Source organism: Haliaeetus albicilla, chromosome 2, assembly GCF_947461875.1.
Source record: "Haliaeetus albicilla chromosome 2, bHalAlb1.1, whole genome shotgun sequence".
In the NCBI taxonomy this organism is placed as follows: Eukaryota; Metazoa; Chordata; class Aves; order Accipitriformes; family Accipitridae; genus Haliaeetus; species Haliaeetus albicilla.
Genome location: NC_091484.1, coordinates 626657 through 643342, shown reverse-complemented (window position 1 = coordinate 643342; position 16686 = coordinate 626657). Strand labels below are relative to the sequence as shown.

The 16686-nt window shown below is 44.8% G+C and overlaps 2 protein-coding genes and 1 long non-coding RNA gene across 3 annotated transcripts; 1 reads left to right on the top strand and 2 right to left on the bottom strand.

Moving 5' to 3' along the window:
* Window positions 1-67: 67 nt before the first annotated feature.
* On the top strand, window positions 68-9212 carry SNRPB (small nuclear ribonucleoprotein polypeptides B and B1). The gene is made up of 7 exons (XM_069800638.1): window positions 68-236; window positions 344-495; window positions 996-1107; window positions 1356-1508; window positions 8351-8489; window positions 8672-8797; window positions 9023-9212. The coding sequence occupies exons 1-7, from the start codon at window positions 234-236 to the stop codon at window positions 9058-9060; spliced, it is 723 nt and encodes a 240-aa protein (XP_069656739.1). The 5' UTR covers window positions 68-233; the 3' UTR covers window positions 9061-9212.
* Window positions 1630-3170, bottom strand: LOC138688645 (uncharacterized). Its single transcript, XR_011327531.1, has 2 exons — window positions 3027-3170; window positions 1630-2977 (listed from the first exon to the last, which is right to left on the bottom strand). It is a non-coding gene; the product is annotated as an uncharacterized lncRNA (long non-coding RNA).
* A 907-nt stretch (window positions 9213-10119) lies between the features above and the next one.
* On the bottom strand, window positions 10120-16679 carry DDX27 (DEAD-box helicase 27). The gene is made up of 21 exons (XM_069800540.1): window positions 16570-16679; window positions 16274-16408; window positions 16111-16170; window positions 15641-15794; window positions 15218-15264; window positions 14970-15056; window positions 14082-14187; window positions 13828-14001; window positions 13356-13506; window positions 13101-13200; window positions 12846-12987; window positions 12618-12771; window positions 12420-12501; window positions 12166-12343; window positions 11921-12027; window positions 11681-11786; window positions 11487-11581; window positions 11260-11386; window positions 10925-11009; window positions 10640-10714; window positions 10120-10353 (listed from the first exon to the last, which is right to left on the bottom strand). Exons 1-21 carry the CDS (start codon window positions 16657-16659, stop codon window positions 10338-10340), a joined length of 2271 nt encoding a protein of 756 aa, XP_069656641.1. The 5' UTR covers window positions 16660-16679; the 3' UTR covers window positions 10120-10337.
* Window positions 16680-16686: the final 7 nt, after the last annotated feature.

The following is a 16686-nucleotide window of genomic DNA, read 5'->3' as shown; positions in this document are numbered from 1 at the left end:
GCCCCGCCCCCCGAGCCCGCCCCCGGAAGCGCATCCATCGCGCGCCGGAAGGGGCGGTGCGCAGCGGCGGTGGAGCAGCCGCGTGCGGGCGAGCGGAAGCCGCGGCTGCCGCGCGTAGGGGTTTCCGGCGGAGCGGGCGGCGTTTGCGGAGCGGGCGGCGGCGGCGGCAGCAGCAGCAGCAGCGGCAGCAGAAGCAGAAGCAGAGGCGGCAGGGAGCGCGGAGAACTGCAGCCATGGTGAGCCGGGCGCTCCGGCGGGTCCGCGCGGCGAGGGGTGCTGCGCCGCCTCGGTGTGGCCGGCCCCGCTCCACCCCGGCGCTCGGTGTAACGGCGGTCTCTTGCAGACGGTGGGAAAGAGCAGCAAGATGCTGCAGCACATCGACTACCGGATGCGGTGTATCCTGCAGGATGGCCGCGTCTTCATCGGCACCTTCAAGGCCTTCGACAAGCACATGAACCTCATCCTCTGCGACTGCGACGAGTTCCGCAAGATCAAGTGAGCGGCGCGGCCCGCCGCGGTGCCCCCCCGCCCCTCGGTGCCCTCCCCCCCCCAGCCCCGCTGCGGCGGGAGGCCCGGGGGGCCGTCTGCCCACTCAGCGAGAGCTGGCCCAGCAGCTGGGTAATGTCTGCTGCCAGCTTCGGCAGAAATGGCCACAGTTTTAGTCTCACCTGTCGAACCCCACAACTACCGAGGTTCAAGAGGCACTTTGTTTCAGTTCTTTCCTAGTAACCAAAATAGACCTTTGTGTCATGCCAGCATAGTCACTGTAATGGTAAAGCATCATGGGGAAAAAAAATCACGGAGGTGACATGCACCTTGTGTTTGGACTTATCTATGCGCTTAGTTTCAGGCATATAAAAATGTGGGGTTTACAGTAGGTCTTCCTCTGTAGAGTAGCCTAGTCTCATATTCTATTAGAAATTCAAAGAGCAGCATTGATTTTTTATTTTTTTCCCTTTCTCTGTCTTGCAATATTTTCTAACTTTTCTCACTAGACCTAAAAATTCAAAACAGCCAGAGCGGGAGGAGAAACGAGTCCTTGGTCTTGTGTTGCTGCGAGGAGAAAACCTGGTGTCCATGACAGTTGAAGGACCCCCTCCAAAAGACGTAAGGAGAATGAGAGCAGAACGAAGGGGAAGGGGCATCTGATAAACTTGCTTTCTTGCCGGAGAATGGTATTGTCCTAGACTTCCAGATGCCATTGCGATTAAGTCCAATGAACTTTGCTGCAGGAAGTTCTAATCCCTTTGTGGGCTTGGACATTAACTGGACAAAGGAAGGCTGTGGGCATCCCTAGGATCTGAGGACTTTTTTTTTTTTTGACAAGTCTTTCTTTTGGGTGGGTCTGTTTTCAGACTGGAATTGCCCGGGTACCTCTTGCTGGAGCTGCTGGAGGACCTGGAGTCGGGAGAGCAGCAGGAAGGGGAGTACCAGCTGGTGCGCCCATGCCACAAGCTCCAGCAGGATTAGCTGGCCCTGTCAGAGGAGTGGGAGGACCATCCCAACAGGTGAGATGCTGTGACCAATTAAAAAAGAGTTGTCTGATATATTCTGGGGTGGCTTTTAATTCTTGGTAGCAATGTGATGCAAGAAATTGGGGGAGTGTGTTACAGAGTTTTCAAACGTGGGTTTCTCTAGGTTTGCTTTATTAACAACTCAGAGTTGGGCCACCACCGCGGTGAATGGCAACCTTCCAAAAATTTCCCAATCTTGTATACCTTTTTACCACCCATTGTCCCAGTCCAAAGTCTTTGTAATTGTCCGCTTGATCTCGGTTCCCATGTCGTTATCATTCATCAATTTATCTCATCAATTCTCGTGTCCCGGTTCTTCTGAAGTTAGTGGTCGTAGGCAGAAGGTCTTGGGTCACCACAATCACTTATCTTCTTACGCATCAAAGATTACCTTTGAATTTCTGAAAATCACTCAGGCTATTCTATTAATTTATCTTGTTCTAAAGTTAATCACTTACTCCCATGTCTTAGGTCTAAGATGTATGATCCCTCTTCTATTGATGCAGCTTGACTGGGTTTCAAGCCAGCCATGGAGGGGGAGACACATAGGCTTAATAAGCAGCTTATGCATATTGTTTTATAAGTACCTGCATTCTATTAATCATATCTAAACCAATTTCTAATCATTAGTTATATGTCTAATATGAATAGTCTTAGAAAAAACAATAAGGCTTGAGGCCTAGTTCCTTTTACAATTCCCTCCTTTTGTTTCTCATCGCACTCCTGCGATCCTATTGATAACTCCACATTTGTCTTCCTATCTTCTGTACTATCCTAGAGCTACAACTTACACAGCATTAAAACAAAACAATCACACATACTACTATGATTATAACAACAAAGACTATTACAATTATTTTTTTCACCCAAGTAGTCAAATTTGGAAACCAAGACGTTAACCAAGGGAATGTGTCAGAAAATCCCCAAGATGTGTCATCTCTTTGAATTTGTTGCATTGGGCCACTAAAGTCCCAAAGATTCTGGACATCTGTCATTATTTCGCCTGACTGATCAGTATACATACAGCAACTGGTATTTAGGACGGTACAAACTCCACCTTGTGAAGCCAGAATCATGTCTAAGGCCATTCAGTTTTGCATAGTCATTTTTGAAAGTTCAGTTACCTCTTTCTGGAGAGTGGAAAGTCCGTGAGCAGTCGAATTTGCTAATTTTTCAATTTCTCCAGAAACATTTAAGACTGCTTTCCCCAATTCACTGACTCCTAGAGCTGGAATCAACCATCTAACAAATGAATGGAATCCTGTTGGTCTCTCAGTCAAGGGTTTTAAAGTTCTTTGAATTCAAGTTAAAAAGGTTCTATGCCATGTTGCACTTGAGACAGTTTTTGGGTGAATTTCTAAATCTGTAAACATTACTCCTAGGGTACAGATACCTCCCCAGAGAATTATAAATCTGAATCAGGATAGCAGCTGTGAAATGACTCCCTCGGTATGAGTCAGTCACTTCAGGAACCCCATACGTTGGAATGATTTCTTTCAATAAGGCTTTTACTACTGCCTTAGAATCATTTTTCCTAGTCGGAAAAGCTTCCACCCATCCTGATAGCTGATCAACAATCACCAACATGTAAGAGTACCCCATTGTTTTTGGTATGTCTGCATAATCAATTTGGAGTTTTTGAAAAGGAAAGGTGGCGGGAGGTCTTTTTCCACTGGGTGGTTTAATTGCCTGCAGAAGCTTACATCCTTCACAAATTCTTTTTGCTGCTGCACAAATTCCTGGGCCTGCCCAGAGTCTCTAGATTCGGAGTGCTAGGCTCTCCGGTCCCCCATGGGTCCTCTCATGGTGCCACCGCATTACTGGCAATAAATGCCTTTTTGGAAGGAGAGGTTTGTTATTCAGAATCCACTGCCCTTCTTGCCGCTGGGCTCCCAACCGAGTCTATTGTTTTTCTTCTTCAGGGAGGTCTTCATACAGCTTATTCACATCTGGGAGCTCAAATGTTATTTCATGTTGTGACAGAGACATAACGGACACGACCTGTCGTGCTGCTGCTCTAGCAGTTTGGTCGGCTAGAGAATTTCCCTTTGTGATCATGTCTTGTCTCTGTGTGTGTGCCTTTATATAGATCACAGATATTCCAGAGGGCAATTGGATCGCTTCTAAGAGGTGGTTGATCTGTTGTCTGTGGGCAACAGTTTTTCCTGCCGAAGTCAGAAAACCCCTTTCCTTCCACAAAGTCCCCATAGCATGACATACAGCAAAGGCATATTTAGAGTCTGTATAAATGTTAACTCTGACTCCAATTGCATATTTAGCAGCTTCAGTAAGAGCAACTATTTCTGCTTCTTGTGCACCTAAAAGTGCAGGCAAAGGTCCAGCCACCAGTACCTGTGTTTCTGTGGTGACTGTGAAACTGGTACATCTTCGACCTTCTTTGTAGTAAGATGAGCCACCCATGAAGAGGTTCAAATCAGGATTATCTAAAGGTTGATCTCTCGGGTCATCTCGTGGCTTGCTGGTTTCACTTACAAGATAAACACAATTGTGGTTATCTTTTTGTCCGTCAGAGGGTAAAGGCATTAAAGTTGTAGGGTTTAAAGTATTGCACCTTTACAGTTTCAAATTATCAGCCAATAAAAGAACTACTTCATATCTATGTGCCCATTGTGGAGACAAAGCTTTCTCCGCATATTGCTTTAACAAAATTTCTACCTCATGGGGTACACAAACAGTTGGTGGATGACCTAAAACAATTGTTCTGGTTTTCTCAACCACTTCAGCTGCAGCTGCTGTTGCTCTGATACAAAAAGGAGTTCCTTTAGTCACTGGATCCAATGTAGAAGAAAAATAAGCAACAGGTCTCTCATGCGGTCCTAAAGTTTGTACTAACACTCCCTTTGCAACCCCTTTTGCTTCATCACAATATAATTTAAAAGGTTTTGAATAATCAGGAAGCCCTAACACTGGGGCATATAAGAGTGCAGCCTTTAAAGTACAAAAGGCTTTCTCCCTCTCAGTGCCCCAAGCGATTGGTTCAATTTCCTCATTTTGGGTTGCTTCATGCAGAGGTTTAGCTATTTCACTGAATCCCGAGATCCAAGGACAGCAAAATCCTACCTGTCCTAAAAATCCTCTCAACTGTTTTTTTCATCACTGGTCTCGGTATTTCTTGAATTGCTTGGACTCTTTCAGGGTCTACTTCCCGTACTCCAGGCTTTAATATAAATCCCAAGTATTTTACTTGCTGTTTGCAAAACTGCAATTTAGATGGAGATGCACAGTGTCCCTTTTTAACAAGTTGGATACACAGATATTCAGTATCTCGAATACAATCATTTTCAGTTTTACTTGTCAGTAATAAATCATCAACATATTGCACCAGGACAGATTTGCTTGGAAAAACTAAATCTTGTAAATCATTCTTCAGAATCTGAGAAAAAATTATTGGTGAGCTGGTAAAACCTTGTGGTAGCCTGGTCCAAGTAAGTTGTTTCCCTTGCCAAGTAAAGGCAAAAATTGATTGGCTTTCTTCAGCAATGGGAATACTAAAGAAAGCTCCGGTAAGATCAAGCACTGTGAAATACTGCGCCCAGACTGGAATCTGGGTTAAAATCAGGCTAGGATCCGGCACCACAGGTTGTGGAGCAATTACATGCTCATTCACTGCTCTTAAATCTTGAACAAATCTATATTCAGGATCTCCATCCTTATCTGTCCTATGTTTACTCACTGGCAAAATTGGGGTATTATAGGGACTATGCCATTCTCTCAAAATCCCCTTTTCTGAAAAATGCACAATTTGTTTTTCAATGCTAGGAGTAGCTTCATTTATAATTGGATATTGCCAAATTGAAGGAGGAGTCCCTCCTTTTGTTTTTATCACAACTGGTTCAGCAGATTTTAATAATCCTACTTCATCTCCTGATGTACTCCAAAGTTCTCTGGGAACTCCAGCTAATTTGGGTGGTATTTTTGAATCACTATGTTTTTGTTCTTTAAGTTGGATTACTTCAGAACCCATTAGAATTAATTGGATCCCTGTAGGCGCCAAAGAGAAATGTGCCAAATTCCTGCAAGAGGTCTCATCCCAGAAGGGAAATGGGAGAGTCTGGACAAATTACAAATCTTCCCCAGACTAATTTTCCATTCAAAACTACTGGCAGAGGAGTAGACAAATATTTTATCTCTTCCCCTACACCCCCCCCCCCGTATTATCACAGTTTCATTTGACATCTGGGGGACTTCAAAATTTAACAAGGACAATTTCACTCCCGTATCTACTAGGAAAGTAACAAGAATACCGTTTACCTTTGCAGTAATCTGACTGCGCTTATCTACCTTGATTCTGACAGGTTCCATTGCTCTCTTAGTTTCCAGAGAAGAGGAGTACCATTCTTTACTGCGAATGAGGTTGTGGGGCTCGGGCAGGTGGAAGTCCTTCTCCGGTTGTGACAGGTCTCAGTGGGCACTCTCTTTGCATATGTCCTAAATTTCCACAATAAAAACACTCTAAAGAATTAGCATGTTGGGAAACAGGGGGAACTCTATTTTGTCCCCCCCTTCCCCTAAATCTGCCCTGAGAAAATCCCTGACCTCTCATTTGTGGGTTAAAATTCTGAGTAACTGCTGCAGCTAACAGTCCAGTTTCTCTCTCCTTCTCTTTCTGCTTTCTTTCGATACTTAATTTCTCTTCTTCCTGTTTTTGTCTTTCTTCAGCTCTTCCATCAAAAACAAAGGCAGCAATACTTAGAATTTTAGCTAATGTCTCACCCTGGCAGCCTGGCATATGTTTCTTAAAATATTTACTTATGTCTGGAGCTGACTGATCTACAAAAACACTGATAGTTAAAGGCTCCTGGAAATTGTCACGGGTCATGCCCCCATATTTCAATAAAGTTGCCTTCAGTCGTCCCCAGTAATCACTCAGATGTTCATCAGGTCTCTGCCTACTTTCTAAAACCTTTGTCCATTTAGTTACTCTCTCACCAGCTTGGCAAACTGCTTCTATTAACTGTTGAATGGCAGCTCGGTGAGCCCTTGTTCCTTCTGTGGTTGCGAGATTCCATTCTGGATCTTGTTCAGGCCAGGGGTTAAACCCATGGCCTTTCTGAGCAATTTCTCTATCCTCTTGAGAAATCTTTTTTCTTTCCTCTGCCTGAAATAATTCTCACATCAGAGTCCTCATATCATTCCAATTAGAGGTGTAATCAGTGACAATTCCCGATAACAGTTGAGCACACTTTTCAGCATCATCACGCAGCAGAGGCATTTTTGACTGCCAGGCTACTAAATCACCTTGCTTCATGCCTCATTATTGCAGTTACTGCAGAAACTTCAGCAGGCGCACCTGGTCCTGCTCTTGGGTTTGGGATGTAGTCCAAATGCATTTGGTACATGCCAACACCCTTAGAGAAAAGTTCAGTTTCCTCAGCCTCAGGAGCTGAGGGAAGTAAACTTGTCCTCGTTTTCATCAAGGGAGTTTTCCTGCTTTGTTGTGCGCAATTATACCAAATATACCTATAATCAATATCTTGACTTCCAGAGTCTTCCAAAATCATTCTCAAAAATTTTTCCTTATGGGGTTTAAATGTTCCCTTAGGAGGCCACTCATGCATTGGCCCTCCTCCTCTATTTCTTGTCAGGAATGGCCATTCCTCTTGGCACGATATTATCAATTTTCTTTTTTGCAATGCCTGTGCCAAGGCTATCTTTTTCCAGTTTTCTAAAACCTCAGCAAGGGGCGTCCGTCTTTCAACGCTGGGTACTGACCCCATCTTTCTTAATATTTTTTGCAAGTTTAAATAGAAGGGTTTCCCAGGAAAATTTTATCTGGAATTACCCGTGCCCAAGTCTCTTAGGTGAACTCACCTGATTATTTCTGCTGGCAATTGAGGGTTGGTAATGGGTTTGTCCAGAGAAATATCCCATTGTTCTCTTTCTCTGTTGTGTCTCAGAGTCCCATCTGGGTTGCCAATTCTGTTAAAGAATTTTCAAACGTGGGTTTCTCTAGGTTTGCTTTATTAACAACTCAGAGTTGGGCCACCACCGCAGTGAATGGCAACCTTCCAAAAATTTCCTAATCTTGTATACCTTTTTACCACCCATTGTCCCAGTCCAAAGTCTTTGTAACTGTCCGCTTGATCTCGGTTCCCATGTCGTTATCATTCATCAATTTATCTCATCAATTCTCGTGTCCCGGTTCTTCTGAAGTTAGTGGTCGTAGGCAGAAGGTCTTGGGTCACCACAATCACTTATCTTCTTACGCATCAAAGATTACCTTTGAATTTCTGAAAATCACTCAGGCTATTCTATTAATTTATCTTGTTCTAAAGTTAATCACTTACTCCCATGTCTTAGGTCTAAGATGTATGATCCCTCTTCTATTGATGCAGCTTGACTGGGTTTCAAGCCAGCCATGGAGGGGGAGACACATAGGCTTAATAAGCAGCTTATGCATATTGTTTTATAAGTACCTGCATTCTATTAATCATATCTAAACCAATTTCTAATCATTAGTTATATGTCTAATATGAATAGTCTTAGAAAAAACAATAAGGCTTGAGGCCTAGCTCCTTTTACAGAGTGTAATCTTAGTTTCTGTTACCGCAGAGTTTGAGCCTAGCAAGGCTTTTTTGGTACTAGATCCCCCTAGGGACTGTCTAATATGATGGAAGAAGAGGCTTGAAAAGTGCAGCTTCTTGCACAGAATTCAAGTGGTATCCGCCGAATTGTATGTTTGTAGTATTACTTAATACATTAAGAGGAGACTGGTGTAATTTTCTGAAGGGATAATAACTCTTGCTTATTTTTTAGTTTACTGTGAAGCAGATGTTGTGCTGTTTCTCTGTGAACCTGTTTTATTTTGTTTACAGGTGATGACACCTCAAGGTCGTGGAACAGTTGCAGCTGCTGCTGCAGCAGCCACTGCTAGCATTGCAGGAGCCCCAACTCAATACACACCAGGGCGTGGGGGTCCTCCCCCACCCATGAGCAGAGGAGCACCTCCTCCAGGTAGGAATTACTCGATGGAGTGGAGCAGCAAGGAGCTCATGTTATTTGGCAAAATTGGTGATAAAGAGGCATTTATCAGAGTCTGACGAAGATCTGGTATGGAATGTAGGATTATTCCGATACCCAACTAGTGCCTTGACTATTCAGCTGGATTTATGTGCTTGTTTTTTCTCTGGCTTAAGGAATGATGGGACCTCCTCCAGGCATGAGACCACCTATGGGCCCACCAATGGGAATGCCACCTGGCCGAGGTGCTCCTATGGGAATGCCCCCACCAGGCATGAGACCACCACCCCCAGGAATGAGAGGTGAGCAGAGGTTATCTTAAATGCCTAGAAGCAATAAGAAGCCATAACATAAATAAAATGTTTGAAGGGTGAAATGTTTCAATGGCTCCCTAGCTATGCTAGTTGTCAATAAATGCCTCAGTGCCAAAAAAGGGGTCCTAAGGCCACTTTGAGCATAAACATCTTTCTGGTTTAGCCATGCTTCTTCTTTCCTCTTCAGTATTCAACTCTTTCCTTTTTTCCTAGGACCCCCTCCACCTGGCATGCGTCCACCAAGGCCGTAAGATATTCTGTAATGTACCTTTGAACTGTAAGAAGACCAATTAAGAGAATATACCGAGCAGTACCACCTGTCAAAACTTTGCTATGTATATTTTATATTTACTGCTTGTAAAGTTTGCCCTTTTTAATAAAGTTGGAAAACCCAATAACTTGAGGCACTTTTGTACTGGTCTATTTCAGAAGTGCAGCCATTACCTTTCACTACTGCACTTTGGTGACTCCGGAAGAAGAGCAGGTGTGAAGCAAAAAGCTCAATTTGTATTGACAGTTCAGAAGTTAATGGTTGGTCTGGACCACTTAGGCCCATCTTGGTCTGTGCTCCTTACAGGAATTAAAGCATATCAGTGAAATTTAGCAAGGCTGATGAAAAAAAATTGTTGGCATGGTGGAGATGGTAAAAATTCAAAGAGAGTTTAAACATTTTGATGAAATTAAGTGTGGGTCACTGATCAGAATTCTCCCTGCTCTACTCATAGTGGGACAAGTACAACAGTGCCTGTATTAGGAATAGTGATCTCTGATGCTCTGCATTAAGCTGCTGCTTATTAGCCTGCAGTAAACCTGCTTGATCTTTACAGGTGGAGCTGCATTGCTTCCATTAAAAAAAAAAAGTCAGGATGAACAAACCTATCATTAATTACATACAATAATGTCAACCAGCTTGCATTCTGGTTGTAGTCTTCCTGCCTCAGCTTACAGCTGCTTTTTTTTCAGTTAGGAGGAAGCTGTCTGCCCCCCCAACCTTTGGAGACAATCTTTCCTCAGACAGTAGCTTCTTGGAAGGTTTGTTTTAATTCCTGTGACTGTTACCTCTGAAATCATCTTTGTGTCAGGTAGCCTGAAAAACTTTTTTTCCCTATCTTAGAAATAGCACCTCAACTATAGAAATCCTTTTCAGCCATATTGATTAATCAGGATCACAGAAGTATATAAACAAAGTAGTAAGTGTTCTCCAGTTTTTGCCTTAAAGGCCACTTGACCTACATGAACTAAGTCTGATAGAAAGATGTAACATATCCCAGCTCTTAGTTGCTCTAGTTATCCTATAAAACAGATGAAACTTTTTAAAAAAAAAGGAATCAATCCTTTATTGCATGGGCTGCTGAAGATGTTTTCATACAGGGTCTTCAACCAGGTATTAACAAACACCCCAAAGCTATTCCAGAACTTGAAGAAAAAATATTCAATATTACTGAAGTTGTCTCCTTGCAGTACAAAGCAATCCAGGCCGTGGAGAGAGCGTGTCTGAAATCACCCATTTGGTAATGACCAACAGTTCTTACTTTCTCTTGTACCTGAAAGAGAAGATATTTGAAATTACATTCTACCAGCCCAACGCTCAATGACAGACAAGGAACAGAACTGAGCATTTTCTAGGCAATGTTCTCCCAAGTAGAAGCCTAGGAATGTGCTATTAAAGGCAGTATTCTTGATTGCCCTCAGCATCAGACCTGCAGTAGAGAAGCATAAGCTACTGCAGAACCAACAAACCTTTTAGCAAGGGCCTTTAAACAATCACAAGATGAGGGTAGAGAGCAGGAAAAAGAATAATCTTGAATAAGAAAGTAAAGGGAGCTATACCTGGACTTGGACTTGAAGTTTCCTCCTTTCCTATGTTGGGCCATACCCAAGCGTTTCCGATCTTCAAATGATGGGCTTTTTAAGAGAGAGGGGAGGAGGCATAGAGGTAAGACAAAAACCACTGAAGTACATCAATAGAACAGTACTTCTTGCAAGAATCCCTTCTCTACTCTGCCCACCTTTTCCCCCAATATCAGTCAAAGTATCCCTGAGAAAGTCCAGAGATGCAAAAAAAAAATCCCACCTACTAAAGTCTGCGCTAATGTGGTATTGCTAAGACATTACCCGGCACGGTACTGCTTCAGAGCCTTCCTGCTTGTGTTGGTAAGCTCTTCATCAAACACAGACAATTTTTTCTTCCGCTTGGGGCCTAACATAGAGACAATAGTCAGAACATTGGCTGTAAAGAGAAGGCCACAGCATCATCTTGTTTACTAGAGCCCAGTAGCCTTGACCACAACGAGCCTAACCATCAGGAAAAGCAATGATTCCTCTCTGCAAACACACACCCTGGCCAGCACCAGTGGCCATTCCTTCAAAGACCAGTGCCTCCCTCTATACAAATTAGTTTAGATTTTAAGTGACATAAGGTAAGTCAGCTGTAAAACGAAAGTCTCCACCTGCTGGTGCTGCTGCTGGTTCCTCTTCTGGCAAGACTCTGGCTCGCTTTGCTCGGCGATTCCTTTTTGCCAGCCGCTCAGCATACATCTGAGATTTCAAGATTTCAAACTGTGACCTCTCCTCTGGCTGAAAGGTGTTAAAATGCAAGCTTACAGTGATGTGAGGTTTTGCCAAGGGAAAACTACGATAGTGCACCAGGGTCCCACTTGTAAGGACAAGCACTCACTGTCATTTGGACTTTTTTCTGTCTGTCCTGCATAAATTTCTTCCTTTTCTTTTTCCCTCGTAATGCTAGGTCAAACTCCTGCAGGGCTTTAGCCACTGGAGAAATTAAAACACATAATAAAGAACCTCTTAAAGTACAGAGCAGAGTCCAGTTGCAGCTATGGAATTTAACATGGCAGCAGTGTCATGACTTACGTTTCTCTTTCTTCCTCTCCTCACGGGTCTGGAACCAGCTCCGCTCCAAACCTGCACCCACAGTCTCTTGTTTTCCTGTCTCCAGCTGCTTCTTTGCCCTATTGATCTGAGATAATTCAGGCAGAAGAAGTGAGCTCATGGTGGCTAAAAAAATATCTCTCTCCTCCCTTTCTAAAGTAGGCAGGTTAAGTACGTAAAAAACAACTAAGGTAAAAAAAAAATCCTAAAAAAAACGCTTACCTGGGCCTCTGACTGCTGCATCTCACGTTCCTCACGCTCCAAGCACAGAACTGCATACACATCTTTCTCTAGATTCTCAATCTTCTCTCGAAATTTTAGTATGACATCTGAAAATGATACAGCTGAACATCAGAAGCAGCTCACAAAGACCATCTTGTTTCTCAGCCTCTCTTTTAGTGTCCCTCTGTACCATGATCTTCCCTGTGTATTGCTCTTCTGCTTTTTTATCTCAGTGAAGTGCGTACCTTGGGGGAGAATTCTGGCTTTCACTGGTGTTTTGGCAGTCTTCACAATATCCTTCAGCATCTTGCGCTCTTCCTCACCCACAAGTGAAACTGAACGACCAGCCCTGCCTGCTCTTGCTGTCCGACCTACTCGATGAACATAGTGTTTGGTGGTGTTTGGCATGGTAAAATTGATTACCTGTAACAGAAACAGTGTTAGTAGGGAAAAAACATTAAAGGACTCCTTAAAAAAGCTCAGCGCTGTAAATACTCACTGTTTTAACACCTTCAATATCAAGTCCACGTGCAGCCACATCTGTAGCTACGAGAATATCAATCTGCTCATCCTTAAAGTGCCTGAGCAGAGATAGCAAATGTATTAGCAATGAATACAGCAATCCACTTCTGCCCTAAAACTTCCAACTCCTAACTTTTTTTTTTTGTCTATGATTACCAACTAAGCCTGCTAATACCTGAGTGCTTCCAGCCGCTGTGCCTGAGAGAGGTTCCCATGAAGCTCCCCAACCCGTAGACCCATCAGTCCAAGTAGGATGTGCATACGGTGAGCTTGCTTCTTGGTCTGGGTGAAAAGCATCACATGATCTGGGAAGGTTCGTGTCAGTAGAGCTGAAAGAAAGTCCTCTCAGCAGCCTGCTTCATAGTCACCTACTGATTCCAGCTTTTCTTTCCTCATCACTAACCTGATACAATGGCCTCACGGTCCCCTTCTCGGTTGGGTCTGATCCGGATGAATTCCTGCCGCAGGAAAGGGGCAACATCTGTGTTGCTGTTCACAAAAATTCGGACGGGATTTTTCAGGGAAACAGAAGCCAAATCTTTCACCTACCAAAACAGGTTAAGAAAAAAAGAAAAAGTCCACATAATCTCTAGTAAAAGGCTAGACAAACTTCTATTCGGCTTTCTGCCTCAGTATGCTTCTCAGCAGCCTGTCTTACCTCCTCTGTCATTGTGGCAGAGAAAAGCATTGTCTGACGGTGGTTGGAGCACAACCTGATTATTTCCTTCATCTGTTCCTCAAAGTATTCATCCAGCATCCTACACAGGAGAAAAACAGCAAGGTAAGGCAGCTTCATCTGGTTCTAGCTAAGAAACATTATTTAAGGCAGGGCAACAAAGACTGCCCTATAGCCTGGGAAAAGGAAAGCAGAAAACTACCATCTCCTTTTTCAGTGCAGTCCTACTTAGCCTACCTGTCCGCTTCATCCAAAATCAGCACCTCAACACTGCTCAGGTGGAAAGAAGGGCAGTTGTGGAGATGATCAATCAGTCGCCCAGGAGTGGCGATAAGAATGTCTGGCCCAGAGCGAAGAGCTGCTTCCTGAGTCTTCACATCTAGGCCACCTGAAACAGAGCAAACATGCACTGCCAACTCCCTGAGCAGGCTGCAGCAGACTACACAGATGCAAACTGCCTGAGGAATGGGAAGCAACTCAGATTAATACCACATTCACAATTAGAAGTGATCCCAGCTTTTCCTTCTCAGAAACCAACAAACAAGAAGTACAGCACAGTATTGGAAAGTGAGATTTTAAACCACAGGACACCTATTAGAAGCATGCCTGCAATAACTGTGCAGCCTCCAGTTCTATAAGACGGAATTCCCAGTTCTGTATAACAGTTTACAGCGAGCTGTACAGTTCACATAAGCAACTTAATACTAACCTACAGCAAGGCAAGTTGTGACACTGCTGAACTGCGCCAGCTGTTTTGTAACAGAGTGCACCTGAATACCCAGTTCTCGTGTTGGCACTAGAACCAATACCCGTGTTATTGGAGCCTGACGAGGTTTGTAAATCAGGCGCTCAAGGACAGGCAAGATGAAGGCAGCTGTTTTACCTAAAGAAGAAAATTAAGAATTACCAATCATTGTGAATAGCTAATTCTCCATGTTTCCTGTGCCCTGCTCAACCCCTTACCTGTCCCAGTGGCAGCACAGGCACAAATATCCTTCCCCAGAAGACCCACTGGGATACAAGCCTTCTGAATTGGGGTTGGTTGCTTGAAGCCAAGAGCTGTGATTGCCTACAAAGGAGATAGAGCAATTAAACTTTCTCACTGGTATGGCCACACCTGGAGCGCTGTGCCCAGCGCTGGGCTCCCAAGTACAAGAGAGACATGGACATACTGGAGGGAGCCCAGCAAAGGGCCACAAGTATTATGAAGGGACTGGAGAACCTCACATATGAGGAAAGGCTGGCAGAGCTGGGACTGTTCAGCCTGGAGAAGAGAAGGCTTAGGGCGGGAACTTGTCAATGTATACAAATACCTCAAGGGAGGGTGAAAAGAGGACAAAGCCAGGCTCTTTTCAGTGGTGCCAGTGACAGGACCAGAGGCAATGGGCACAAACTGAAACACAGGAGGTTCCCTCTGAACACCAGGAAACACTTTTTCACGGTGAGGGTGACTGAGCACTGGCACAGCTTGCCCAGAGAGATTGTGGAGTCTCCATCCTTGGAGATATTCAAAAGCCGTCTGGACGTGATCCTGGGCAACCAGCTCTAGGTGGCCCTGCTTGAGCAGTGGGGGTTGGGCAAGATGACCTCCGGAGGTCCCTTCCAACCTCAACCATTCTATGATTCTGTGACAAGTCCCACTCAAGATAGTGTTGGCACATTGCAAATCAAAGAATGGTTTCCATTATTTGGGAATAACAGCTCCTAAAGGACTACCACACTAGCTCCCACATAATTTCCTTTTCAGAGAGGCTGCAAAGAGAAGAAGAATTTGACAGTTCTGATTGGTGGAGGGGAGGCTGTACAACATTCCTCAGAGTAACATATGTAATAACTAAACTAGGTAAATACCTTTAGCAAAGGTCGTGAAAGATTCATGTCCTGGAATGACAAGTTATCATCATATTGAGAGGCATCTTCAAAAAAGCTCTCTGCTTCCTAGAAACAGCAACAACAAAAGTGGAACAATGCAGGCAGCAACACAACAAGTTATCAAAGGGCTCTGGGCTGTTTTTGGAGCTACAGTTTGTTAACCAAAGTCAAATTCCTCCAGAAGAAATGCTGGAAAATGACCTAGTGTCATTCTGTCCAACACTTACCTTTTCTCCCTTTTTTGATCTCCTCCGTTCCTTCACTTTGACTGTATCTGCAGAGAAAGCAGAAGTGTGACAGGAATTAACAAGCACAGCTAAACACATAACAAGATATGGTGACTACCTTCATCTCATACTTTTTGCTCTGAATGAGCTATTGAGGGAGAAGCCTCAGAAACAACTACAGGCATGCAGCGGAGTAAAATACCAAGTAAATATGCTTCCTCAGGGACGAGTTCAATTAAAGTACTATGGCTATCATTCAAAACAAGCTTGACCAAAATAAGAAGGAATGTCGCAGAAGGAAGACAACAAAAAATAACAGGTTCTTGCCCACTCCCAGCAAGGCTTCACTACAGACTTTCCTCCAGTGAGCCAACAGTCTGTCAGATTCTTACTCCTGACCATCTCTCTACATACTGCTAATACCTGCTTTTGTGAAGATATTTTCATCATCCAATGAATACTGAGACTCCAGATCTTCTTCGTCCCTACTGAAATCCTCACACTCCTTCTTTTTGGTTTGATTATCCTCAGTCTCCGCATCTTCATCTCTCTCTTTTGCCTGTTTAGCTTCTTTTTCCTAGAAAAAGATTTTAAAAAGAAGTTTTAAAAAGAAAGGATAAAAAAGAAACTTCAATCCTTTGTGAGCTTTTCTTTGTTGTTATTATGAGCCCATTCACAGATCCATGGTTTTGCATAACCTTAAGCATTAAAAATTCTGCATTCTCATCAGTTCAGCAACGCATCAGGTGTGGCTGCAAAGCCGGTCGAGGTGATGAGCTGCAGCTTGACCGCTGCACCTCAGGATGCTTTCAGAGTCTGTGCCTCCGGAGAGAGCACAGTAGAAGGCCAAACCTGCACCAGTCTTTCCAGTAATGAGAGAGAAAGGTCCTGACCTGGAACTTCCTTTTTTGTCTCACTTTCTCGATCTTCTCGTCCAGCGTCGTAGCTGCTCTCTAGGCAGAAAACCACAAAAGAGGAGCTGTAAGAGGCGCCCGGGAGAGCGTGGGGCACTGTGGCCTCAGGCACTGCAGCCCCAGTCTCAGCCCCGGGCCTCACCTTGCCGCGGAGCTGGCGCAGTGCCGCCGCCCAGGCGCCTTCTCCGCCGGCCTCCGCCTCGCCGAAGACAAAGGCGGCAGTGAAGTCCCCGCCGGTGGGGCCCCGCCGTCTGGGGCCCGGCGCTCGGCGCAGCTCCTGTGGTAACACTGATGAGCAACGACCGCGGGACGGTCGACCCGGACCGCACCGACCTCGGCCCCGACCTCGGCCCCGACCTCGGCCCCGACCTCGGCCCCGGCCCCGGCCCCGGCCCCGGCCCGCCCACGACCCAGGCAACAGATCCTGCCCGGCCCCACCTCCTCATCCTCGGAGCCCCCAGACTCCGGGTCCTCGGGCCCCGCGTCCCCCTCTGCGATAGTGCCCACCAGGCCCAGGCTCTGCAGCATGGCCGCAACCTCCGTCCCGTCGCGTCG